The sequence below is a fragment of the Anopheles merus genome, chromosome 3R (assembly GCF_017562075.2).
Source record: "Anopheles merus strain MAF chromosome 3R, AmerM5.1, whole genome shotgun sequence".
NCBI lineage: Eukaryota > Metazoa > Arthropoda > Insecta > Diptera > Culicidae > Anopheles > Anopheles merus.
In genome coordinates, this window is record NC_054084.1 from 44260038 (window position 1) to 44287353 (window position 27316).

A 27316-nucleotide genomic window follows, 5' to 3' on the forward strand; every position below is an offset into this window, starting at 1 on the left:
TACAAAACATTATTGCGAATCTATAAGACAGTTTTCATTCAAATCTAACAAGTAATTCAAAAGATATAGGCTTTTAACCACGAAAAACATCATTCTTTCATACAACATGTATGTCCTACCCAAGTAGGCGGTTGTACGGTTACGTAGAGTTTTTTGGTCGTACACAAGACAGTTAAATGAGACATTTTTTCACCTATAAAAATACATTTTTTTTATAAAATGTATTACCTATCCGAGTAGGTGGTCATAAAGACAAGTGTCCATTTTTGGTCATAGAAACGAAGGTTAAATGAAACAGAGCACTACAATCGCTAACTGTTGTAAGGCTTTTCAGCAAAGCAATTCAGCAAAAAAATCTCTCGTCTAACCACAGCTTGAGTCTAGCACAGGCGACGTTGCTTCGTTTTTTTGGCCTAGAGATCTTCTATAGTGCAACGCTGCTGTCAATTATTCCCAAAGCGGTGAACGTAAACAAATCCTGTCTTGACTAGCACCTAAAAACAAACTGAATTTAATATTTTACTTCTCCTGAACTCACGATACGAATCATTTGATAGTAGTAGCTGTGGCACCATTGTGTAACTGATATAATAGACCTACGAGAAAAAGATTGATATTTTTCACTACGACCACTTTCCAGATCGTGCTTTGTGTGCTAGTGAATTTGTCTGTGTGGCAGTGCTAAACTCCTTACGATGACTACCGCTGTAATGATGGATTACGAGTTTAAGATGAAAACGCAGCAAGAGCGAGCAAAGGTGGAGGATCTGTTCGAGTACGAAGGCTGCAAGGTGGGCCGTGGTACGTACGGACATGTTTATAAGGCCCGCCGTAAAGAGGGCAACGACGCCAAGGATTACGCACTCAAGCAAATCGAAGGGACCGGTCTATCGATGTCCGCTTGTCGTGAGATTGCGGTAATTGTGAATATGGCTTGAGAGCGGTGCATACACTATAGATAATCAAAATATATAATATATTATGCACTTGTTTCGACAGTTGCTGCGCGAATTGAAACATCCAAATGTGATAAACTTGATCCGCGTGTTTCTGTCGCACACGGATCGCAAAGTATGGCTGCTGTTTGACTATGCCGAGCATGATCTGTGGCACATTATTAAGTTTCACCGTGCTGCCAAAGCGACGAAAAAACCAGTCATGGTACCGAAGGGAATGGTGAAAAGCTTGCTGTATCAAATATTGGACGGAATCCATTATTTGCATAGCAACTGGGTGTTGCACAGGGATTTGGTGAGTACGGTTGGCGCATTATTTATGGGTACATTTTTAACCTTGTTACAATTGTATCCTTCCAGAAACCGGCCAACATTTTAGTGATGGGTGAAGGAAACGAGCGTGGCCGTGTCAAGATAGCCGATATGGGGTTTGCCCGTTTATTCAACGCGCCGTTGAAACCGTTAGCAGATCTTGATCCGGTGGTCGTCACCTTTTGGTATCGGGCACCGGAGCTACTACTCGGAGCCCGCCATTACACGAAAGCGATCGATATATGGGCGATTGGATGTATTTTTGCAGAGCTGCTAACATCGGAACCAATTTTCCACTGCCGACAGGAGGATATCAAAACCAGCAATCCGTACCATCACGATCAGCTGGACCGCATATTCAACGTGATGGGCTTTCCGCAGGACAAGGACTGGGAGGATATTCGGAAAATGCCGGAACACCACACACTTACGAAGGACTTCAAGCGCTCAAAGTGAATTTGCTTTTTTTCATAACTGTTTTCGTGTGACGCACAACTCAACACCTGTTTTTTATCTTTTTAGTTATGCCAGCTGTTCCTTGGTGAAGTACATGGAGCGACACAAAATCAAACCAGACAGTAAAGCGTTCCATCTTCTGCAGAAGTTACTCTTGATGGATCCGAACAAACGTATAACGTCGGAGCAGGCCATGCAAGATCCATACTTTTCCGAAGATCCCATGCCTACGGCCGACGTATTTGCCGGATGCCCGATACCATACCCTAAACGGGAATTTCTCACTGATGAGGATCAGGATGATAAAGGGGAAAAGCGACAGCAGCAACAACAACAGCAGCAACAACAGCAGCAACAACAGCAGCAACAACAACAGCAACAGCAACAACAGCAGCAACAACAGCAGCAACAGCAGCAACAGAATAATCAGCAAAATCAGCAAGGAAATGTACGATTATCGCATTAAATCATTTAGCTTTCACTTCACTAAACCCATATTGACGTTACATTTTTAGCAACAGCAGCAGCAACAGAATCAACAACAATCTGGCAATGTAATTGAGCAATTGCGAAGAAGTATATGCAGCAAATTAACCTAATGCCTTTTCTCTTGTAGCCAATGCAACAAGGCGGCGGTGCAGGAGGTGCAGGTGGCGGCGGCCAAGGAGGTGGTGGAATGGATCACAACAATGCTAAAAGAGTGCGACTTGCGGGACCGAATGGCCATCCGAACAATTCGCAGGGTGGTATGACACAGCAAGAGTATCATCAGCAACAGCAGCAGCAAAATCAGCAACAACAGCAACAAAATCAAATGATGTTTAACAGCGGTCAACAAGGTGGATTCCAGCAGCGGTATTAATATGAACTTGAAAGCAAAACACATTATAATAGGCAAACAAATGCAATCTCTGCGTGGAGAGACCCGAACAAAATGTCTAATAAATATAATTTCTCATTTTTGCTACAATTTTAAAGATGACTGTTAATACTCTGTTTATTACATGTACTGTATTAAAAATCATTTAAATATCTGAATTGTAAGTTATATCTTTCTCTATTGTTCTTGTTCTATGTTATTGAAACATTTCTAAAGATAACAAAACAACCATGTAAATGTATCGCTATATTTTTTTTACTATTAAATCAGTTTAATTAAATGCATTTTGAAAAAAAAGGAAGCAAAATTTGATAAATGTAGCTTAATGATATTAAAACAAACTCAAGAGAATTAAAAGGAATATCATGTCGATTGTTTTGTTAACTAGTAACAGGAATAAACAAATTTTCCGTATTTCGAATACCTACTGTGTGTGTACCAAGTACATATAGACAAGGTATGCCTTACTGTGGTTTGACAGGTTACCATGATGATTGTGAGGCTTCGGTCTGATAATCATGCTACCCCAACTGACTGTTATACTGTCATACAATTGAATAGATCCTTTTCCTTATATCGTTAAAGTTTTACTGATTTCACCTAAACGAATGCGTTATATTACTCTTTGGAAGCAACTCACGTTAAAAAATTAAAGTGCGATTATGGACTATCCGAATTGAAACGAAAAAAATGTGTTGATTTAGATGATGGTACAATGCATAATATGAAGAAATTTGATCTTCATAAAAAACAAAACAACAATCAGCTCAGATAAATCTGACCGACTCTCTGTACTTGACATGAAAGATCTAACCCAAAGATAATCCAGTTTGCTCGATGCACTGTATGTTATGTCTGTCCATCTGAAAGAGCGCTGCCTCACCACTTTAGGGGTGTTGTGTATGTTTCCCCCTTGCATATGTTGCTTGCAACTTTTGATATAGCACAGCGTCACTTTTTCGACAGTCGTGAGTGCGGACGGACGCGTACTGCTTGTTCTTCGTAGTCGAGTTTCAGGCAAAAGTGATTGTTGTTTATATTTGTGTCGACCGTGTGCATCATATAACCATCATTGGTTACAAAAAAGTGTACTTTAAGGTAGATAAAATTCGGAAAAGCCCATTTAAAAGATTTAACTTGTGAAACGCTAAGCTTTCCGGCACCTCCTGGGCGGTTTCGATCCGTGTTGTGAATTGAAGCCGTGCGGTCAAACCCATCCATACCCTGATTTCCCATACAGAAGGAAAAATAAAGCATGTTTTCTGAAATAGTTTAATGAAATTGAATAAAAAACGGTGTTAGAATTTTAGAAAAAAGTGTAACCTTGGTCAGCAAGAACACAAGAGTGCGCTGCGGAGCGTGTTTTCGTGCTACGCTTGTGTGTATGTGTGCGCAACCGTAGGTAAGAGAAAAAGGGGCGTCTGGATCTTTATGTTGCGTTTTTATGTTTGGCGGCGGGCCGTAAAAGGGTGGTAACGAGTGAGTGAAACAGTGCGCCGGAGTTTTTCACGCTTCGAAACCCCGTAGACCGCTTCGAAAATAGCGGAAAAGACCGTTCACATCCAGTAACCATCCAGCGTGATGGGGCAGTGAGAATTTCCGCCCAAAACTCACGCATGGATGACAGTGAGATGGGATTGGGAAAGGGCACACTCTGCAGAATAGTGCGTTCTATGCTCCGCCATGCTTATAACCTCGATTGAATTCGTGTCCAAGCAAGTGTGGCTATGTGGAGATACATTTTTGAATTAACCGCAGTTTGGAAAAAGTGCGTTTATGAAAGGTTTTGTGAATTGGGGAATTTATGTGTGTTTGTGTGTGCTATGGAGGTCAAAGAAAATGCGTGAAATATAAATTGGAAACTTCGCTCCGCTTGGTACACATCGGCATGGCTTGTGACTGAGAGTGAGATGAGGTCATCTCCCTTTGACATTTCTTCGGGGGTGTTAGCAGCACGAAAGCCAAATCCTATTCCTTCCAACAACGCAGCAGTGAAACAAAAATCTGATGTGCACATTCAGACCCGTTAGTGGCACCAGGCACAGACACCATGACGGCACGTACATAAATTGGAGTGAGGTGGGGGGGGGGGCGGAAATCGTTCGTTAGTCGATTCGATTTTTCCCGTCACCCAGCTTTTCCGGCCACAACATTCGTCCTCTCCCCCTCAACCCCCCATTGTCAAACATTTGAACTGTTGTTATTGATATTGATGTAGTGATAGTTTGCGTGTGCATGTGTGTGTATTGCGGTTGCGTGTATGTGTTGTGTGCTTCGGTGGATGTGCAGTGAAATGTAAGTTCGCCCAGCATAAAAAAGAAAGCCAGAGCGAGAGAGAAAGGGAGAGACGGTGCACGGCTGTATGTGTTTGTGAGAAAGAGAGAGAAAGAAAGAGAGAGAAAGAGAGAGAGCCTTTTACTGTGGTGCGGTTGGAAAAATCGATACGGTCGGTGACTGCTTTGTTGATTTTTGTTGTTGTTGTTGTTGGTTTTGTTAGTTGATTGTCGTCATCGATGTTCTTTCTGCATTAAACCAGAGCATACTGCATACGTACTTACTACATGTCCGTGTGAAAAAGTCTAGTCTAGAAGCAAAAACAAAGCGCAGGCTGTGGCTCCAAACTCGGGAAATCCATAGTTGCCCATTCTTTGCCCGGTAAAATGCAGTAAGCGTGTTCAAATGCTATGTATGTGCTCCACGAAAGTCGAAATTAAGCCTGATTGTCGTTTTACGTTCGTTCGTTTATTGGTTAAAACTTGATCCTTGCACTGAGTGTGGTCGTGTTTCAATTGATACATTTTGTTTTCACCTTCATTAGCTCGGTTTAATAGCAATTAATCGCGAGTGTCTGTGTGTTTGTGTGTGTGTTTGAGAGTGTGTGCTAGTGGTTCCGGTTATTACATTTTGCGAAACTGTATTGTACAGAATATAGAGAGGAAACAGTCGCCGCTACGTATCAAAACACCGCAATACGGAATCCATTGTCGAACGCGGCTTGGCTAGCGGAAATCACAGCATGGCACTTGAGGAGACCCAAAACAATGGGTCCGCGGTGGCGGTAGCTCCCAAGGAAGCGGTGCCACCGTCGCTCAAGCAACAGCAGCAACCACCGCAAGGTCAAGCGCAGATACAGTCGTCGACATCCAACGAAAAGCTGAACAATCTTGTCAACGGTGGTGGCGCCACGACGGAAAAGTCTCGATCCAACAACAAACAGGTAAGAAAACGCGGCAGGGAAGGCGAGGAGGCTGGGAGGAGGGGGAGGGGAAGGGTAGAAGTGTCCAGGGTTTCACGAAACGATTCCAATTTTTTGCTGACCATATGATTTTTTTCCAAACCATTTCTTTTGTGCTCTTTTGTTTTCTTCTCCTGTAAAAAAACTAAACCATGCAATCAATAACAAAAGAAAACTAGTTTTGTGCACTCCAATAGGCCAAAAACTCTTTCACTCAGTTTTATGTATGTTTTTTTTTTATAATAGACTATTCAATCAAATCTTCCGTGAATGAATTCATAAATTCATTCAAACCAAAATATTTTAAATAAAAACATCGGAGAACCACTATCAGCATTATCGATTACATAAACGTACGTTAATCGTTTGTTATTAATCGTGCTGTTCGATTCGTTTGGATTGTGCCCTTGGGAATGGGTAAATATTTAAATGCTTTAATGCATCGCTACATCGACTATCTTATCAATTGAAGCATGCAACTGTACGTGTCGACTTTACCATTATCAATGAAATTTGTCTCGCGTTTAGCGCTTCGCTTGCACTGTAAAGCAAAACAAACATTATGCGACACACCATGTGGAATGTTTACCTAACCTTGTCACCCGTACTAAGAAAGGTTCGCTGCTCTTTTTTATAGCGCTTGAACTCGTGGGAACAATTGAGATAAGGCTTTACGAACACCACATTCACCACCATAGTGTTGACAAAAAGCTAACCCCCTTTAAATAAATAAATTAGTGTACAGAAATAAATGTTAAATTGCTACCAAAAAAATTGAATCATATTAGACGGAAAGTGGCAATTGTTTCACACAATGTGCGCAACCCCTTTTTCGAGATCACACACAAGCTTGCGAATATCTATCTACACTCCCTGCGTTACATACTGCGCGATTTGGGCACCAGTGTGAGAATATTTCAAGGTCATCCCAACGATGCTCATCAGAGCTGGTCGCAGTCGCTTCTCTCGCTTTGGATTGAATCGAGCAAAAGTTGGTCGTTTCATAGCATCCACATTCTTAACCACCCTAGTGGTTTTAACTTTCTTGTCTTTTTTTATGGCTCCCCCCTTTTTTCATCCGGCCAACCTGGGGCAGATTATCAGAAGAGAAAAGACCACAGTGAGGAGAGACGCTAGCAAACGAAGCATAGAAACAACGTAGGTTTGCGCAAACACGACGATACCGGCACACCAAATTGTGTCTGATGTCATCGTTGAATTTGATCTCAGACTGTGGACTAGGGACGCTCAGCTAAGGCAAGTGTGAATTGCTATATCTTCAAGCGAATGGTTTTGTTTTTTGTGTCTCAAAACTTTGGTGGCTAAACGTACTTGACTAAAATGTTTAAAGATTTATTTTTGCAATTTTGCTTTTTAACCTCTGTATGGTGTGCCGTAACATTCCGTTGGGTAATGTTACTTATTTTCTTATTTACTGAAGAGTGTTTATTCTAAAAATAAAAAAATAATAAGGAGATGATATATGCTAATTGAAGGGATCTATTATTTAAGTTGAACGAAATGCGTGTTTTTAGTGCGCAAAATGTGTTATCAGAATTCAACAAGTAAAAGTGACTATTCCAATTTGTTGTTCTCCTTCAACAAGTTAATCTTTAAAGTTACTTTAAAGGGAGTACCTGCACGCTCTCAATGACCCTAGCTAGTTGAAAGGTGAGTAGATATGTCTTCATTTAGTAAGAATGGTCTCGTAATCTATCATCCTTAATGGGTAATCATTTGTATGCCACAATGAAATGGATCTTACACTGGCGGTATATCAGTCGTCGCTGATACCGCTGATCGCAAGGCCCATCCAATTATGGGTTGGTCGGGTCTTTTACTGGCAACGTTGGATCCGATTTCTTCAGGGCTCCCAACAATTGAAAGCGCTTTAAATTGCAGTAAGAAGCAAAACGACCTCGTTGGCGTTCATCATCTTGCAAGAAGGGGGAACGATTTTATCTGTGCAAATACCTATTCGTCGTCGGCGGTACCCGATACTCGCTACAACCAGGGAAGTAGACATCCCCTGCTGGAGCTCTTTCACGGTTGAGTGATGGGCAGAGTGCATCCTTCCCGCATGGTCGCGCATCTTCGACGAAACAAGCGGAATTAATATGTTTATTTTTCGTCGTTAGCTTCGACATTGAAGACGACGCGCTTATGTCATCGCATCGAGCGGAAGCACTCTAAATTGAAACATATCTTCACAGCAGCAGCGGCAACTACCCCAATGGTAGTGGTTTAACTTTTTGGCCAACAATGATGCTGGGTATTCAAATGAAGCGATTGGTTGATAGAAACCGTAATATAACTGTGACCCGTTTTCTAGGCCGCGCTAGATGTTTATAAACATCAATAGGAATCATCTTCAGTGTGCACTACAGCTCTCAAGGGCACGCTGTATGTGGTGATATGTTTGGCCTGTGAACTAAGGAAGGTTAAATCTTACAATTCGTATAACCCTCGTAGTTTTCGACAAGTTTATTCAAATGCCATCTTCTGTGGCAGCATCGTAGTAAAATGATGTTCATTAGTTTAGTTACTCAAGCTCTCAAGAGCCAAAATCAAGCTGTATAGCGCTTGTCACATCTTTTTTTCTTTCCTGCAGTGATTTGAAGCATTTTCGTGTCATTTGGGCTGTTTTTGAGGCTCAACTAACATGAACTTCAATTTAGCAGGTTTCTGCTACAAAGCATACCGTTCAGGAAGGAAGTATGCCCTTGAGGCTAACGACCATTTTCATGAGAACGTTAGAATTTTGCACAGTTGATTCTATTAATACCACTTTACTTCGTCCTGTTCATCTCGATCGTCTTCAGCGAAACGTCATCACCTCTGATGGTGGTATACTCTTTGCTGGTTATCGTGATGGTTCGCTGCTCTTCAACATTAGCTAGGAGCGGATATTGATGGCGTTGATTCTGTGGTGCTGCTAGGAATTTGACCAAGACGTTTGATGTTGTCGGTCGGCATTGTATACAATGCAGTAGTACCTGTTGGAAAATTTTAATTTCTTGGATATGGCACTTGACACCTGACACTTTTGAGCAAATTACCCTTTGAAAAAATTATCAAATCTGCGTGAAAAAGAATGTTAAATGCCAGCTTAAAAATATCCTTTACTCTTTGTATATATTATTATGCATCGAGATTCTAAGAAATATGTAACGCCTAATAGTGTCATCAGCATTAACCAATGCTTGTTTAAATTTGACCTCAGTTTACTGTGTCAAACTCAACTCAGTACTCAACTCAAGTTTACTAAGCTTCTTTTTCATATTGTTCGTATTATTTAATGTGTGTAGTTTAGTAAGGGATTATGTGCGGCTTGTTTTGAAAAACAGAATCAACTGAAACAAACCAAAGGTTATCTAATAACCGTAAAATAGGACTAAATGAGAAACGCATTGCAGCTACACAGTACTAGTTAGTTTAGATGAAATCATTGTTTGGTCTGCTCATACAAGCGTTAATAGCTGGGCGGATGTGTTGAACATAAAACTATAATTACAAACCACTTTCGCCTTTCTGGCGGACAGACGAGTGTAGTGGAAACTTCATAAAGACGGAATGTTTGTTTGGTTGTTACATTGCTCGAACTCTTAGAGTTTTTTTTTTACTATTTCTAGTTGAGAATATGCACGTTTTTGTACCTTAGATTTAAATTTTCCTGTTATTTTATTACGATTTTACGAATAGCCAGGGTTTTGAATAAAAACAAATGCAAAAATCGGAAACAAATCAAGAATAATCTTAGCTGTCCTTGTTTGCTTAAGCATATTGCTTGTTTTTAAATTTGATTCTAATTAATGCTAGAATTAGAATTAAATTTAAAAAACAAAATATATGTTTAGGCGAACAAGGATAACGTAGAAGGTTAACCGATTGAGATATTGTTCAGAATCAGGTTTTTACTGTGAAAAGTACTCATCGCTTTGATTCATCCATAATTTATAGTATTTAGATTGTGCTCAAAATGTTGTGATGAATGGTATATCGTTTTAATAGCACAACACATATTGGGATTCAATTAAAAACTTGTTGTCGGAAAAAGGCGTTTTTTAGTTTAACTTCTGTAGCTAATCTTCTCATTATTTTGAGATTAGTGCGGTATGCTAAGATGCGTGATGCAAATTTCCGCTTCAATGATGTACCACACCATGTACATTACAAACCACAAAGCAAACGTCATCATCCAATGAAAGCAAACGCGTCATTCGACTGTCGGTCAGAAGGAGAAATAGAATTAAAACCCGTTTCAAGACGACCCCTCAAACATTTATCCCGCAACTTGTAAAAGCCAGGCTCATCGCGAACGAAAACTTTGGAACAGCGTTTCGTTCCCGTCTCGTAGTTGAAGTGGTGGCTTGGAGGAAAAAAGGGAAGACATTAAATCACTGCGACCGCGAGTCCACGGCAAGAGGTGATTTCTTTCCCGTTCGCCTTGGAGCATTTTTTCCTTGTTTTGTATGTTACGTTATTTTATTTCATTTTCGTTACTTTCCTCGGAGCGACCATCATACGACCATTTTCTGGCTATTTTATATCACCGCTTACTTTTGCCTCATTTTATTCAGTCATTCCAAAAAAGGAGGTACTGGCCGACTTGGAACCGGTTCCACCCCGCCACCACAGTAGTACGAGATTCGAGATGCTGCTTTCCTTATCATTCGGTCACCACCGGACCGGGTTGATGGTGAAGAGGAAAAAAAAGAAGAAGAAAAGCGAAGTGCTCAGCACCAGGTAACAACCTTCACATCAATCGATAGCTCGTGTTGCGTTTGCGTGTGCCGTTTTGTGCTTCTTGGACCTGGGAACGATAGTGAGTTGATTACGCAATGCTCAATCCGTCCGTGAAAGGGCGGTTCTGAATCGCACTTTTCACCAGCACCCCGAGTATGGCCCTGTCGTGTCAATCGATAATGGGTGGCAAATTTGCTATGACCCGTACTCCGGATCGGGTCGACGCGGATCATAAACGTATCGATTTATCTCGGCTATCAATGGAAAAACTGACACTGCAAAATGCGTCATGTATTATTGCAGTGTTTCGACAAAATTTTAATTATGGGCTATCATACAGTCTTGTGACAGATCGATATTTATAGTTGTTTTTATTTATAGGACAACATAATACTTTACAATGCAAACTGATTTATAAAACTAGAAACATTGTTGTAAGGCTTTATAAATAATTTGAATATGCTTCAGCAAAAGGAACCTGCCAAGTGAAACGTAGCTCACTGAAGTACGAAGTTGATAAAACTTCACATTTAGCTGTCAATCCAGCCCACGAACAATTCAATTCCACTTGTAAATATTATCGCTCATGCAAAGGCTTAAGAAAACGTTGCTATCTTATCATCACTGCTTGCAAAAAACCACTGCAAGATTGAACTCAGGAACACACGCAAAGGTTTATTTGAATGCTCACCATAACGAGCAGTATAGGACAAGGGCAAACGGTGAGCGCGAATTGGTTTATGGTGGTGACAAGGCGTACCGGTTTGACCGTATGATATGCGAGCTTCAATTGTTGTATTTACCGCATTGGCTGTGCATATTACTTCGACTATCGCTGTAGTGCAGCAAAATTGCATAACATACTTAAGAGCTACTTCTACATTTTGTGTAATTGTACTCGCCAAGAAGTCAAATTGGTCAAGACCCACAGACAAATCCCTCGTCCCTCGTATTCTGTTTTATGGAGGATGGATTTTTTTTTTGAAAAAACAGATACAAATACATGTTACGGTGCGAGTAATAAAAGCCGCCAGACTCCTGCTATCAACAGTTGCAGCGGCAAAGATGCAAAACACCGTAGGGCAAAAGTAATTAAACATAAAACGAAACTTTCGTACCTTCCCCACTCGCCTTTTCAAGGTTCTAGTTGATAGGCAAAAACAAGCTGCAGAAGCTGTTGGGCTAAAGATATTAAATTTAAATCAGTTTAAGTATTCCTAAAGTACACGTTGGGACTGTTTTTTTCTGGTAAATAATACGAATATTGGTAAGGTATAGAAATGATTCATATTTCTGCAGCGACTTTAAAGTCGTTGCACAATGTATTTTCTGAACATAATTCAAACCATATCATGTTGCACGCGTGGGACGTGAACTCAACTGTTAAAGACGAGTTTAACTAGCCCTTTATACCGTCCCTAGTGGTTGAAGGGACCAACAAAATGCAGTGGACGTCCTGACTACTTGCATCTGAGTCGTATTCGATTGACGTTACTTTTTTGTCCGTAGCCAATTAAGGTAATTGTAGAGTGTGGCTATTTTATTACCCAATCGAAAGAAAGGTTCAGTGTTCTGTTGGTGCAGTGTGTAAAGATTTTTTTTTCATTTGGGAATGCGACTTTGGTTAGGCTCGTCATTCGCGCCTAGCACGGATTTTGTCGTTGCTCGTGTGACACGAAAGGAGGCCGGCCGTATCTTGATGACCCTTGATTTTGAATGAATTTTATGACCCTTGATGGTTGAACGTTCAGGAACATGATCGCAGACTAAAAATACGTATGCGACTACTGGTTGCTTTGTTTTCCAATTTCTAATTATATTATTAAAACTAATAGAGAGTAAAACATTTTCAAACTCCAAAATTAAGTTGAATCTGGTTGGAAAAATATCAAACTGGAATAAAAATCCCCAGATAGTCGCGTTTTTTTCTCACTAATACCGTCAGGTAGAGAATGTGTTAAATTTGGATTTGTTTTTTGTTTGGATTTTTGTACCCAAGAAATCAATAGTGCAAATTGCATCAAAAGGTGTTAATCGGAGAGCTGTGTTTTTGGTGTTTGGCACTTTAGTGCTAATCTCGTGAAAGATGTTGTATATACAACATCTATCAGTCTTAGTTCATATTGCATTTTGAAACAAAGATGACTTATACCTACAGAAAATATATTCTATGAATAAAACGTAAGCTGGTCTCGTAGTACAGTCGTCAACTCGTACGACTTAACCACATGCCCGTTATAGGTTCAAGCCCCAAATGGACCGTGGCGCCATACGTAGGACTGACTATCCTGCTATGGGAGGGATCAATAAGTCACTGAAAGCCAAGCCTACAAGTATTGGGACAGGCAGGCCTTGACCGACAACTGTTGTTGAGCCAAAAGAAGAAGAATAAAACGTGAATTACAACATTATCTAATATCTTGGGGGTCATTGTTTGTTTATATTTTTTTTATAATGTCAGTTGGCCTTAACTTCATCAGTCTTTTTTGTCAATTTTCTATATATTTTACTTGTTTTTTTATTTACAAAACATTTGCTAAGATATATATTTCTTCTTAGTTTTTACACCATAATGATCGTTACAAACGATTTTTCTTAGAAAAATAGAATATGAGTATCTTTATTTGACTGATGTTCAATATTTTATTGAATCACTTTTAATCGTTGAAACTCAAAATAATTTAAAATAAAATATTTCAAAATATAAGTTGAATAAGTGATGAGTTATTCAATAATCTGAACTTAATGGTTTGTTTATGTTGATTTCCATCTGTGATACTTTTTTGCAGCGGTGTGTGAATAAAAAAAAACCTATCAAAATTTAAAACAAGGAATGTACAAAACACTTGCTGTCGGTGCCTCACTCATCGCTCAACTTGTCTGTTCATAGAAGTTTACCACTTCTTAATTCGCCTGTTGTATGCGTGTAACAACAGTTTCATACTTTCGTGCGGATCAATGAGTACGGAATTCATTTTGGTTTCTTCATTATTTATCGAAACTCATTGAATTTTACGATTTTATGCCCGAGGTATATTTAGCAGAAACCGCATCGATAAATAGACGACCATGCTAAGCAGCATAAATCACGGTATAATGCCGGTGGAAAAGCTCAGTAACTGCGTAAAGAGGAAGACAAGTGAAATTGAAAAGAAATTTTGTTTCTCTTTTTGATCTTGACCTGTCATTTCTGTGGAATCGCTCAAGCACTGAACAGTAAGGCATGTAAATCTATCGGAGAAAACTGTGCTCATGGCGGAAAAAGGCAGCCATCGATGGTCAGTTTGACCTCCATATTCATATGGGCTTTGCAGGCTTGCATACAAGCTATCTGTTCGCACGCTTGTTTCTATACTGGTTCGCTATTTTCACGCTCAACAATTTTATCCCCCCTAGCCAGTTGTGTGTTTGTTGATTTTTCATTTTCATTTTTTCCCCTTTCTACTACTATGATAACTATTATCGCCACTAAATGGTCGATATACTCAAGGAACTGAAATTATCAGATCGTTATTTAATTTCTTGCCTGTATTTGCGACCTGGGTGGAAGGCTCAAATGTGTACCAATAAAACGAAACAAAACTAAGGAAATAATGACGAAAGTATAGCTTTTTTACCAAAATTCAAAGTAGGATGTCATACATGCAGTAAATAGGAAGAATTGGCGAAAGTATGAAAGGCGATAACACAAAAAAACTTCATCAACAATTATGTGCGATCTTCTACTTGCTCCTATTTTGGTTTGCACACATTAAAGAAAACAATTGGCATGCAAATTTCAGTCAGCTATCCATAAGCTGTTAATGACCGATTTGCTCGGTGTGATGATGCGACCGATCAGCTAAAATTTCTCCCCTTTTCGACTGAAACTGATCTATGTGAGGATCGATCTAAAATTGGATGGTAGCAGAGATGGGACGCGGAATGGGTACGACACATTTCAAAAAAAAGAAGAAAAGTTGAAAGAAAAGTGGCAAAAAGAAAGTATGAGAACGTGATGCAGCAATTGCGTAAATGAGCATTTCTATTTATTAAAGTGAATTGCATTGCAGCAATCAGATCGATAGCACGATCTTGACTTGACTTTTCGTTGTTTGATTCTAAAACGCTATTTTGTTTCAACTAGAATAGTCAACCTTGACGGTCTTTGTATTAATGATTTACATATTTCATTATATGATCATAATTGTAGTTGTTAACTATTATCCAAAAAGTTATTAAAATATCAGTTTTGTCTGATCGCCAAGAACAACTAAAAATATTAACCAAAAGTGCAAAATATGCACTATACGTTAGTTTGTAGTACAGTTGTAAAAGTAGTTTATTATTGTTTGGAGAAACCAGCACACGTAGCCCTAGTTTAGGCACGTCTCATGCACATCTAAAAATAATCTCTTCCGGAGTGATGGTTACGCTTGTTACGCTGACAGTAGCAAATTTGTCTTTGCCAAAAAGAGAAGACAAATTAAACCATCTCCAAGAAACAGATAAATCATCTGTGCATGAACGTGTACCAGGTTACTGCGGACGGCTGGTAGGTGATGTAGGGATAAAAAGAGTCTGGAGCACTGTACAACCGTTTCACACCCGGCAAACGCTCCTCCGGGGTAAGGTATTTTTTAGGTCATCTTTTGCTTTGAGAGGTTTTTTTCTCTGTATTCACACTGTTGCATCCAAAAATAATCTCTAGTCACATCGGAATCAACGATTCGAAACAAAGGCCGAAGGAAAATAACTCTTGCCTTTTCTAACTGCAATACCCACAGCGGGATTCGAATGATTCGTCGCTCAGATTTTGGCTGCATTGGACGAAGATCGAGAGCTAGCATGCAGGCTGTTAAAGTTGGGAAACACATTCTAGTGTGGCTTTTGTCAATTGTTGAAAGATCGTCGTTTCAGTCGTTTGTTAATGTGCGAGGCGTTCGTCAGGTTGTTGCCCAGCAATGACTGTCAGGAAGCAATGATCGTATAGGGTGGATAGAGAAAGCATTAAAGAAGCATTAAGCTGATATTGCTCCGCTTTGTCAACGGAGCGAGTAATATAACATTGTTTGCTGCTCACGTGGCGTTTACTGCCGTGAACTACGGGGATAAAACGATCGCTCAAAATCTGGATTCTATGGTTTCAATTAAAACTGTAACAAAGACAATATTTATTTATTTATATACAAAACTAAAAAACCGTGACGGTTCAAACATCATGACCCTTTGGTTTCAGATTGTTTAAAATAATGAAAACCATCTCAAAACAAAGACAAACCGAAAGTGTCTGTGCGATATAGCCGTAGTGAAAGTTTCTCATGCCGGACGAGGAAAAATAAAAGATTCAATAAATGATTATGATCAAAATTAACGCAGGCTAGAGTGGAGATTTGGGTCAAAAGAGGTGTAGCGAGTGAGAGTGAATGGACTCATACCACGCTCCGGTGGAAGACTTCGAAGAAAAAAAAAATAAAGGTACGAAACTGTTCGGTCCTTTCCGCAAGGGATTAATGTATATGTGTAGTTGTGCTGCATTGGAGAAATAAATTTCGACATGCCTGACAAGATGCCAGCGCCAGCGATGCAACGAAAATGTGCATCCGCGGTAACGAAAGTGGTTGTGGAACTGGCTAGCTCCAAACATCGTGATCAGCAACGGCGATAAATCTCATCATCAAAAAAGTGCCCTTTTTGTGTGAGGGACCCCTATTTCTCTGACTGCAGTTGCTTCATGAACCGCCCACACACAGACGTACTCTGGGATCTTGGCAGTTGAGCTGTACTCTACAGTCGTTACTGCTATATTTGTGTTGTGGAAGAGAGTTTATACGGAATGGAGATCCCTCCCGGTGAAAGGTAGTTCCCCAGAATAGTAGTCCATTGGGGGCAAAACTAGCATCATCGGAATAGGGAGGAAGCAGTGAGTTGTCGAGGCAATGTAACCCCCAACGCAAACTGGTGGTTCAATTTTATTTGCCGACCGAAACGGTGCTTTCCCTTTGGTTGTCTGGTTTTGTCCAGGCAGCGCCGGTGATTGTTTCCGCGCCACCGGAACATGCAACAAACTGCTGGTGTAAGGGTAGTTGAAAGGTAGTCGTGTGTATACAGGGAACGAACGTCGACAACGTTTCGTAGTCACACTCAACTATCTCGCTACTTTCAACCAACTAAACAGCCACCCACAGCAGCCATCAATCTGTCAAAGTGGTCGATTCTTGTGTTACTGCGTTCATACAGTGAGCTCATACTGAGGAATGAAGAGTAGCGTTCGCAGTTTCCCCTCATCAGTCCCGAGTCTCAGTATGGAAGTAATCTTTTTTTTGTCCATATTGCCCGATTCAATGGAAGAGTTTAAACAGTTTTAAATAGACTGCGAACGAAGTTGTCGGCGTGGTAAAAACGCGCACATAAACATCGTTGGCGGTCTTTACAAGCCGTACCAGGACGCGCTGGATTCGTAAAAAACGCAAACAAAATACAACAACAAAAACACAGTACAAACCTGTTTAAATTTGGACTCTGACGGAATGGCAAATCTTCGCACCTATTGGATTTGGCTTGTTTCCTGCAGTAACGCTGGATACATTTTTAAAACGTCACCCTTTGCGCGGGTACCTTGCACACGAATATGTGCGGGGAGAAAAGTCAGAGAAAACTCACCGACCGACCACAGCCGACCATAAGTAACACGAATAAAATCGTAAACCTATTGTGGCACATCGCGTAGTAAATTTAAAATTCCTAGATCATTCGGTACACAACACTATATAGAAAACGATTTTCTTTATGTTATTCTATACTACACTTAAACTATACTTTATTTAATTCAGGTGGCTCGAGCCAACCAATGTTAAGCTTGCAATAAAAAAAGGTAAAAGAAACCTACCTTAACCTTCAATAAAGGTTGCAAGATTTGAAGATTAATCAAATAAATTAAATTCGCATGATCAATTATATTTGCGTAGTTTGCGTAAAATGTACCGTTCTAAAAAAGAATTTAAGTAAAAAAATAGGGTTTCGAGGGGTCTTTTGATACGCAATCTCAGTTCATCGGGATGATCGGGTGTATCGGGATAGTCCCCAGAGAAATGTGTAATTACTGTGGCGTTTGTCTGTAGAATACCACTACCATCAGTTTTTTGAGAATGATTCCTATTTAAAGTATCCCAAGAGAATTTCGAAATCTTAGGCTAAGTAGATTAGTTTATTTTTAAGTAGCTAACTGCGGAAAAGTAGCATATATTTTAGAATCAGCTTGTTTGCTACCATAGGATGAGCGCGATTTGGTCTCCAACGAATCTACACTGTAATGATGGGTTAACAAATCTTGCTCTACTAACGAATTGAAACAATCGATTTTCTTCAATCGGCACACAAAACGTTGCACAGGAAAGCGAACCTAAAAATAATCACCGGAATGCACGATGCCAATGAAGCTGTTTGTGTAGTTGTTAACGTTTCCCTAGCAAGTTGTCTATATGGGTACTGCAGAGTGATCGAAGATCCGATGCCATTTATCTGCCAAAAAAGGGGTTACTCGTACCAACCCTCGACCGTCGCTCTATAATTGTTTCGAAAGCCTTTGGCTACCTTCCGCGGCGATGGTGTCTGAACTTTCTTCTTCGTTCAAGCTATTTATGGCAGACACAACAATTAGCTAACGGTATATTTCCCTTTTTTCCGAACGCTCGAAAGGCGCCATCCAGGTGATGGCGTCTTAGACCGATATGGACTTTTTACTCTGTGTTCGAGTCCGAAACGGGCCAGTAATGCGTAGTTAGCTTCAACAGCAGTGTACTGTACGGGTATCACAATATCTGTACATCGATCAGATCCCAGCTTTCTGTATGGTGCATCCGTCCAAAGGTGTAACGTGTACCGTAGGGCGGTTAAACGACGGATTCAGTGGCAATGTATTTGGCAAAACCGAACGCAAACAAACAATGGCGGTGCTACACGCTTGGGTTGTTGTTTTGGGCATTACCAAGCATCAACGTACACTGATGGCTTCATCTGTAGATATTTTTCCACAATTCGTGCTGTGTTTATACTCATGATCAAATCGAGCAGAAAACAATAGCTACCATGCACTATCTACACAAAAAAGGAATGCTTTTAATGTGCTTTCCGCTTTGGCCAACGACACGGAACCGGCATGATCACGTGCGTTGCGCGGTAATCTGTCAACAACCAAGCATTTGGCGGAATGCATGAAGCTAATGCGTATGATGATGTGTAGTGATGAGGCGAAGTAAAATGAAAAAGCTTGTGGAATAGTATTGAAGTTACAAGCTGTATGTGCAAATAATCAAGCAAAAGAATTCACTCGAATATAATACGGATAATATACTTTGTTAATACAGTGTTAAAAAAATCATTGCTTTAACATGTCCATGTTTGCTTGTGCAAACCGGGCGTCACTTTCCGTAATAGTTATTTTATGACACTCGATACACGCTGTGTAATGCACAACAGGGAAGAGGCTTTTCGGATATTCATGGATGGAATCAAATGTAAAACTCCAACAACCATGATACGCAACTGTTACCTAACGGTATAGCGTTTATCCGGCATGCTCATTTAAGGTGGACGACCCGTTGAACATTTAACTGTTGTGTTGTCACCCTCTGCGCCCCGGCAACATTTGCCATTTCCTGTGTGCATACATTATGCGTCAAACGAAGCGACTTGGACTTTTTTTTTAAGGTGTCAGTGAAGATTTTAGTCTAGCGACCTGCGGGCCTTAGTTTTTGCGTTTTCTATTTAACACACCATCAACTTCGACATCCATCGCAAATTATCATATGTGTAACATTATAGTAGGTAGAGAAAAGAGGAAGTCCAATCTAGGTATGGTGATCTGTGCTTGTCGAAACATCAAATTCGATTCCGAGAAGGGAGAGCGATTGCTTGCAAAAACAAATTTTGGGGCTGGTTTTAGGCATTGCGTTTTCGGAGTTGTTATTGGATGTGATACGCAGGGCTTCAGTTTGTTCTCCGATCGCACGATGTCTGGCATCACAGCTTCACTCTGCCGAATACTCATACGCTCTGCCGAATACTCAACAGCTGGTACTAATTTTAAATTTTAAAACGTTGTTTATTTATTCCACGCGCCGGGTCACCCACCCAATACCTCGTCGGCGTACCGACCCCCACGATTGAAGTGGGTATCATCGTCCGATCGAGCGGATGTCGGAAGGAAATACCAACCACTGAGACGTGTGGTCCAGGCAGGTTGAGCAGTGCGGAGGTTATACCAATGTGCTTTGCATTTGGTTTCAATCTGAATGTGAACACATATTTTCCCAGCCTAACCGTCCTCGCCCGCCTGACGTAATGAGTGAGGAAATACAGTGAGAAACACAAATCGTTTCCAACCGAAAGTTCGAGTATAAACAAAGCTGTTGCGGTCTAGCTTCAACAGGGGAGTGATGAAGGTGTGGACCCTTCGGGCTTTCAGCGAGACGGTTCACACAAACACGTAAACGCAGCCGCGGGAGAATGTGGCAAAGTGTGGCTGCAACGATTGAAACGCGCTTTCGCACGATCTTTAAGCCAATTGCATATGTTGCGGGAAGTTGTTTTGCGTAAATATGTATGTTTTACTGTCTACCAGTGTGCATGTGTAGCTTTGTTATGACCATTTTGGGTGACATGATAATATGCAAAGTGTTGGGAAATAATGTTTTGCGTCAATAGTACAGCAATATCTGTGGTGCTCGTGATTCTAAATCCTTTTTTCAATGACAAATTGTACAACGATGACGGTTGTGAAGAATCATAAATGAGTTAGTAAAATTGTTATATCAGTTATCTAGTTCATTATCAATCGTTTTAAATAGTTGGTCTTATTAATCAAATAGACTCGTTAGATCATTTTTTCAAAGGAACGACCCGGCCGAATTTCGGTCAGAAATTTTTTTTAACATGGTAACAGTGTTTGAAAGGAAAGTGAAACGAACTGAAGCAACATGCGCGATAAAACAAATGCTGCTACTCTGTGATGCGTCATCACTGACGATGCTAGTGTATGTGTGCGTGTGAGTTAATTAAGTGGAATACCCTTTTCAATTAAAACACGAACCCTCCTCACGCTGTTCGTGTGTCGCAACGTGCAACCTGCTATGCTCACTCTATTCTCGGCCGTATCATTTACTGCTAGGGAGCGGTAATTGAACGCTATTGAGTGTGTATGTATCGCAAAGCGCTCCGGTGCAGTAGTCGGCTCAGTTACTCTTCATAAAATCTTACAGAAAACGGGTGGAGTAAAAGAGCAATGGCAGTGTATCTTTACAAAAGTACAGAGGCGCCTCACTTATGTTTACCGGAAATTTCTTGTATACACTGTCACAGGTTGTTTTTGACGTCAGTAACCGTACTAATTATCTCTTGCTTTATCATTTGAACTTGAACGGTGCTCTATCTGCTATCTATAACAAGCTTTTTGCCATTCTGGCTTTTTAGATATATCTTACGTAGAACATTATTTGTAGCTACCATTCAACATATACAGTATCAATTCAGCAATGAATCACCGTTTCAAATCTATTGCCTGTTATACCATATTTTTACTCATTTTTCATCACAAAGGTCTCATTACATGCCTAGTAATTAAAAATAGCGCCTGAATTAATGTCAAATTTTTGAATGGTAAGGTGAGATAGCTGGCTCACGTATAAAATTAGCATTTCAGAAATAAAAGTAAAAATCTCTGCACCATCATCATATGAATGTCGTTTAAAAGAAATTCAGATTTTTCCATACAAGCGCTACGTATACCTATTATTAAGCATAAAGTTTAGTATTTTTGAACGAGTGTTATTGTGATTGTAGTTTCTCAAACATAGAATATGATATATTTATGATTTTATGCATAGATATCAATAATACTGTATGAATATTGATGTAATTGTAATAATTAATATTTATAGTAGTTTGACGATGTTATACAACATCTGTAATATTTATCTGTTGAATATTATAACTCTTAAGACTCGATAGTTTCAACTAATGTAAAATGAAAATGTCACGCTTCCAGAAGTAAGCCTCCATAAATAGTGTCCAATAAAACGTGACCCAGCCAGTGCGTCTATGTGATAGACTAATGCATACCTCGTCAAATGTTATGGCTGAGAGGCTAGAACAGTTTAGGAAAGAACCGATAAACAAAACAACAGCTGACATTGAGGCCTAGGAAAAAACAATCTTCCAAGAGAGTAGCAATTCCTAAAGATCCACCACCTGTGCCGCATATGTTTTACGGAATGGAAATAAAACAATCTGGTCCTATCAGAATCTGAATGTTTAGTGGAGGTATGTGTTAGGCTTCGCTTCTGTCCTCAGACGTGCACTTGTTGTGGTTTGTCGACGACATGCACGAACTCTTAAGATGTCGCTATACTTCACCAAATTAACGTACCACTCTCATCCTTGAGACAGTGGGAGCGACTTTCATGTGTTTGTTTTTTATATTGTAACAGAAGTATTTCTTCTTCAATATGTCTACGTCTCGCATTGCACTGTTTACGATATGTTTACGAAACACATACATGCAGCATAATTTTGATGTATTGCAATATTGTCGTTCCTCTCACATCTTGCTTTTCAGCAAATAAAACACAATGGAGAGAGAGAGAGAGAGAGAGAGAGAGAGAGAGAGAGAGAGAAAGAAAGAGTGCTTGACAACAGTTTGTGCTTATTTTTAGTGTTAAGTTGTAAGAAATGTATTTTAGTTCGTTAGCTAACAATATTCGAACCGATGAAACATATCAAGCAATCAAACATGCGAATTGTTCTCATTTTTGAACTCTTTTTCAATGTTTATTAGCCACATAATGTATTATACTTATGCGAATTGTACATGATATTTCAGGGTGCGGCATATCGATCGCACTGTTCTTAGTAACTGTGGCATGTGAAAGTAAATAATATTAATATCTAAACCATGTGTGTCATCGTGTTCTGGTTAAGCATCTAGGGTGAATTTTTGGACGAAATTGGTGAATGGTGGCGGACGAAATTGGTGTGTTGTATATCTTCCGACTCGTCTTTCGTAGACGCAGTCATAGTGGCTGTTGCTTTAACGGGTTTTCCAAATGTAAATTGGACTTTGCGCCGGAACGATAAAAACTTACACTGTGTGTGCCTCCACACGAAAGACTGTATGAAAAAAGGAACTAGGTTTTTATGATAGAATGAAAATGCAGAAAAACGGAAATCAGTTCGCCTTTTTAATGATATTACTGTCAAACATGATTAACATTAGCCACTCTTTTATAAGAAATTTTGTTCGTTATGTTTTGACTTACTTTTAATTTACGTATTGAAACGTATTGCGTACGTATTGAAACGTGAAAAAGTTAGTTTAAAATTTGGCTTAGCATCGTAAACGGGATATACAAATGGAACTCCCTGATATGAATCCTTTGCTATACTTCCAATTTCACCATTACCAATAAGGCCGTATTACATTTACTATAATCCAAAGCTTTGTTACACTTTTTTGTGATTAATAATAGTATTTATCAATATTTTAATGTTTATTTATATATTTTTTGAATGAAATGAATGAAATGAGCGGAACGGATGGGAAAATTTACAATCATTTTTAGTGTAAAAATTTTGTCGGACATTTGTACTACATTTTAATCGTATTTGAAATAATGCAGAACAATTTTAGATTGTATTGTGCTCTTTTTGCTACAATTTACAAACAAGCGATACAATTTTCATCATTATCATGTACACTGATTCTCCCATTAGCGGTGCTGGAGAAACTAATGCATTTTAAATTGTTTCATTGGACAAAAGTCGTAAAGATTCATTTTTCACTAGCATCTGTTGCTTTGACTGACACTTTGCATAACAAAATATGGTAAAATCAAATGATTGCGTTGCTGTTGAGTGGCAAATGTACGTCCAAAATGGCATCGCGAAATTATGTGCGAAAGTGGCCATCACATTGCCCCTCTCGGAACATTCTTGGAATTAAATACATCATTAACAAGCTAAGTAACGAAATGTGTGCCATTTCGAAAGCGATAAAACCGCAGCCATGTCACTGGTGTAGCAATAACCCCTTAAAAAGAACGGGATCCTTTTTTCGAACCCTGTTGGTGATGACCGCTAGGTTCATTTATCATTGGTTCAATCAGACGACTCAATGTTTGTATGTGTGTTTTTGTTTTTTTTCGGACGGCTTGATCTCTTGATACTTCCAATTTGACGACTTTTTTGTCATGTTGTAATCATCTTTCCGAATGTAATCATCTTTGCAATATATGACCATGGATGCGCCAGAAGCAACAATGTTCACACGACTAGGGAGACAATACTGTTAGGAGGATAAAACATATTTTAACAACACAAATTGCCCCGTTTTGGCTTGCAACGCCCACAAGATGAAGATCTTATTAATGTGACGTCAATTTGTACATGATATGTTATATCCTCTATCCTTCGCCGATGCTGAACAATCAAACAGAACAGCAATAAATATTTTATATTATACTAAATTGCTGACATGAAAATATAACTTATAACATGAATTACGGGTGAAAACAACAACTGGTCGTCAACTGGTAGGACATAACATGCCCGTCGTGGATTCAAGCCTAGAATGAACCGTCCACCAGTAGCAAGAACTGACTATTCAGTTGTATGATACTTTATAAGTCTCGAAGCCTATATAGACATTTGCGCATAGGACGTTACGCCAAATAGAAGATGGTTATTGAACGATGTGGCTGGTGTGTTTATTTCATACTCTTGCAAGCAACAAAAAAAGCAACTCGACAATCGATGCAAACTACTGACCCAAATACAGAATATAGTTTTGCACTTACATAACAATCCGTAGTGCATTAGTAGTAACGCTCAAAATAGGGTCTTGATTAACCTTATTCACACAACGATCCATCCCTATTAGATGGAGTATCGATACATTCGCTGTGAATGGAAGCCATATTAATCGGCCAATGGCTTCCCGGTCAACTGACACTAATACTGTTCGCTTTCCCTCGGTTTCGTTGAATTGTGTCGACACGAAAAGGTAACGGGCAAGAATGTAAGCAGCACAGGCACACACCTTACACGTAGATCGCAAACAAACATGTCCTCCCCCATGCCAGCCCGCGGTGATGTCACTAGTCAGCTGCTTCGTAAAGCGGGACTAGGGAGATTCGCGTCGTTCCAAGCTTCAAGGCAACTCTCAATATGGACACTTGACCCTGTGGGGAGCCCTCAAAAAAGGTGTGGACTTGTGCAGTTAGTGTCGTTAGGGGTGGGATATAATCAATTTGAAATCTATTACTCGTGGCTGCGCTCGACCGACTATCAAGCAACATTCCCTTCCGATAAGCAATAGACTGTGTAGAATATTGATGATGTGATCTTGGTGTTTGTCAAAGGTCACACCCGCTAACCGAATTTATAGACTGCTTTTGTGTACCATAGTAAAAAAGACTGCAGCAAAACTACAACCTAGGCAAGTTTTAACCACGGTGAATGATGTCATACGGTCAAAAAGAGGGATATCTTGGGGCAGAGATACAAAAAAACTTGTCCGGTCACTTGGTGCTTCAAACCAGCTGGCTAACGTCCATCCATCGTTGCTTATGTATTGGGTTTTCGAACACCCTCACCGTCTGTGTTAGTAATATCAACCGCACGTCACATCGGTAAACATCGCAGGCAAATGGACAAGCATCGGTACAGCTAAATGTAGTTTTACTGCCATGGAGAATGTTACTTCATGATGACGCCATCTTAGCACAAACTTGTCATCCATAGATACTAAAGTGAGTCACGTATGAACACGTAGCCTTACCAAATATACGTCGAAGATTGTGTTTACCATTTGTTGGTAAATAAGTTTTCATTGTTTTGTTTTGATTGAATCTTTCGCCGGACTGTTGTTTTTGCTTGTTCCGTTCGAAATAGTTCACTGGGGCAGCCGTACGTTTGGGAGAAGATAGATGATTGATGCCACCTTCTTACTTTTAAACGATGCATAGTATTTTTATTAAAACCTCAATCACGTGTGTCCTTCAATGAATGGTTATTACGAATGTTAAAGACTGCCCACATCTAAGGTATGGATCCTTTACTACTGCAGTGCAATAGATATAAATTGGTCATTAATATTGGTTACACCTTCTATGTTTGATGGTGTAGGACAGCTGTGTCAAACTCAATTCATAAGAGGGCCGCAAGTACAGATTTTCAGTTATTCGTGGGCCGCAAAGTTGAGAATAAAAAATATACCTCAATATTCATATAAAATACTGTTTAAAATCATTATTGTTAAACAAATAGACTTTTTGTACTCCTCGCTTCAAATCTGGAATAGTTTCTTATTTACAAATTCGCTATGTTTTTTTTATTGTGCACTTTTTTATTTCAAAAAAAAAAGTTTAATGTACTTTTAAAGTCACATGCGTTGTTTTCATCCTTATTATTAAAATAGGAAATTTCTCATTAGTTGCGTTCTAACACGGCACTTCTGTTAGAAAATATCACTCAACCACACTTTTTCACTGAGGTAGGGGAAGTCATCAGCCTGTTGCGAATCTTTTTCAAGCCATCCGAGCTATCCACCGCAGGATGAATAACAAAAATATTTGCATGCAATTTTTTGATAGATCAAGAGGAAAATTGTAAAAAAAACCTGTTTAAACATTATTTTTCGCTAATTTCCAAGTTCGAAGGGGCATATGGTGGTATATGGTGGCATTTCTTATTACACGAACCCATATTTTACGTATAATTTTGTTAAATTACGATAATTTTATCTGACGAAGATTCATGGTGTGTGATCCCATAAAGATTGGCAAATCTTGTTTTGCACTTGAAGGGAGATGATTCGCGAATTGAGGTATGGACTGTGTGAGCTAATCTATTAATTAGCTATGTATCGTACGACTTCGGCATTTCGATTATTTTAATTCTTCTTCTAAATACTTTAGGCTTAAGCGTAATCACATCATTTTGGTTTAGATTTTTGGGGAGGTTCAAAAGTACATTAATTCGTCTTGCAAAATGTGGGGTATACAAAATTCCAACTTGGCTACAATCATTTTTATTAAAATTGATGGTGGCATGATTATGACAAAAAAACAGAAGTGGCTCCAATCGAACATCAATGATGTAACATTGTAAGTAGTGTTGGGTAAAGTGCTGCTGTGCGCACTGTGCGCACAGCACACCATACTGTGCGCACAGCACAGCACAGTGCCTTAAGTGCTACCACAGTGCTAGCACTTTCGCACAGTGCTAGCACAGTGCTAGCACTTCCGCACAGTGCTAGCACTTTCGCACAGTGCGCTCTCTGACTCTGAACACTCTCAGAGAGCGCACTGTGCGAAAGTGCTAGCACTGTGCTAGCACTGTGCGAAAGTGCTAGCACTGTGCTAGCACTTCCGCACTGGTTCCAAGTGCGCACTGTGCGCACAGTGCGCACAGCACACTAAAGGCAATGTGCGTGTGCGCACAGCACACTTAATTGTGCTACTTTACCCAACACTAATTGTAAGGTTGGAGCCGTGCAAATCGGAGAAATTCGGAGCCGAATGAATCCTTTACTTGGCACTCGGGGGTATTGAGATGGTCAAATTCGGTGGGACCGACCGGATCCATTTCTCACTGTAGATTAGCCGCTCCGTGCGACAACCGATGACTCCAACGGTTCCGAATGGCTTTAAACGGCTCTATAGGCTTCGGACGGCACCGAACGGAACTGTTGGTTTG

The 27316-nt window shown here is 39.9% G+C and overlaps 2 protein-coding genes across 13 annotated transcripts in view; both read left to right on the forward strand.

Moving 5' to 3' along the window:
* Positions 1 to 376: 376 nt before the first annotated feature.
* LOC121597567 (cyclin-dependent kinase 8) lies at positions 377 to 2686 on the forward strand. Of its 3 annotated transcripts, none has more exons than XM_041923409.1 (7): positions 377 to 578; positions 641 to 917; positions 1000 to 1251; positions 1317 to 1720; positions 1791 to 2172; positions 2240 to 2278; positions 2341 to 2686. In XM_041923409.1, the coding sequence occupies exons 2-7, from the start codon at positions 696 to 698 to the stop codon at positions 2584 to 2586; spliced, it is 1545 nt and encodes a 514-aa protein (XP_041779343.1). In that variant the 5' UTR covers positions 377 to 578; positions 641 to 695; the 3' UTR covers positions 2587 to 2686. The 3 variants fall into 3 exon arrangements, with proteins under 3 accessions (XP_041779343.1, XP_041779342.1, XP_041779344.1); XM_041923410.1 differs by having other exon boundaries at positions 386 to 467; XM_041923408.1 differs by having other exon boundaries at positions 377 to 917.
* Positions 2687 to 3561: 875 nt separating this feature from the next.
* The window catches only part of LOC121597658 (ankyrin-3), a 53386-nt gene continuing 29631 nt past the window's right edge, over positions 3562 to 27316 (forward strand). For 7 of the 10 annotated variants that reach the window (XM_041923574.1, XM_041923564.1, XM_041923571.1 and 4 more), the window contains exons 1-2: positions 3562 to 3702; positions 5423 to 5821. In XM_041923574.1, coding sequence (XP_041779508.1) covers positions 5621 to 5821 — 201 coding nt within the window. In that variant the 5' untranslated portion in view covers positions 3562 to 3702; positions 5423 to 5620. Of the gene's footprint in view, positions 3703 to 3724; positions 4007 to 4991; positions 5291 to 5311; positions 5337 to 5422; positions 5822 to 27316 lie in introns of those variants that run through there. The other 3 variants (XM_041923565.1, XM_041923568.1, XM_041923566.1) reach the window with 3 other exon arrangements.

What these genes read in the sequence shown, in the direction of transcription:
- LOC121597567 (XM_041923408.1), top strand. Translation starts at nt 696, where the DNA reads ATGACTACCGCTGTAATGATGGATTACGAGTTTAAGATGAAAACGCAG. An exon ending in AAGGACTTCAAGCGCTCAAA is followed by an intron (nt 1,721 to 1,790) that starts GTGAATTTGCTT and finishes TTATCTTTTTAG; the next exon opens with TTATGCCAGCTGTTCCTTGG. An exon ending in AGCAAAATCAGCAAGGAAAT is followed by an intron (nt 2,173 to 2,239) that starts GTACGATTATCG and finishes TTACATTTTTAG; the next exon opens with CAACAGCAGCAGCAACAGAA.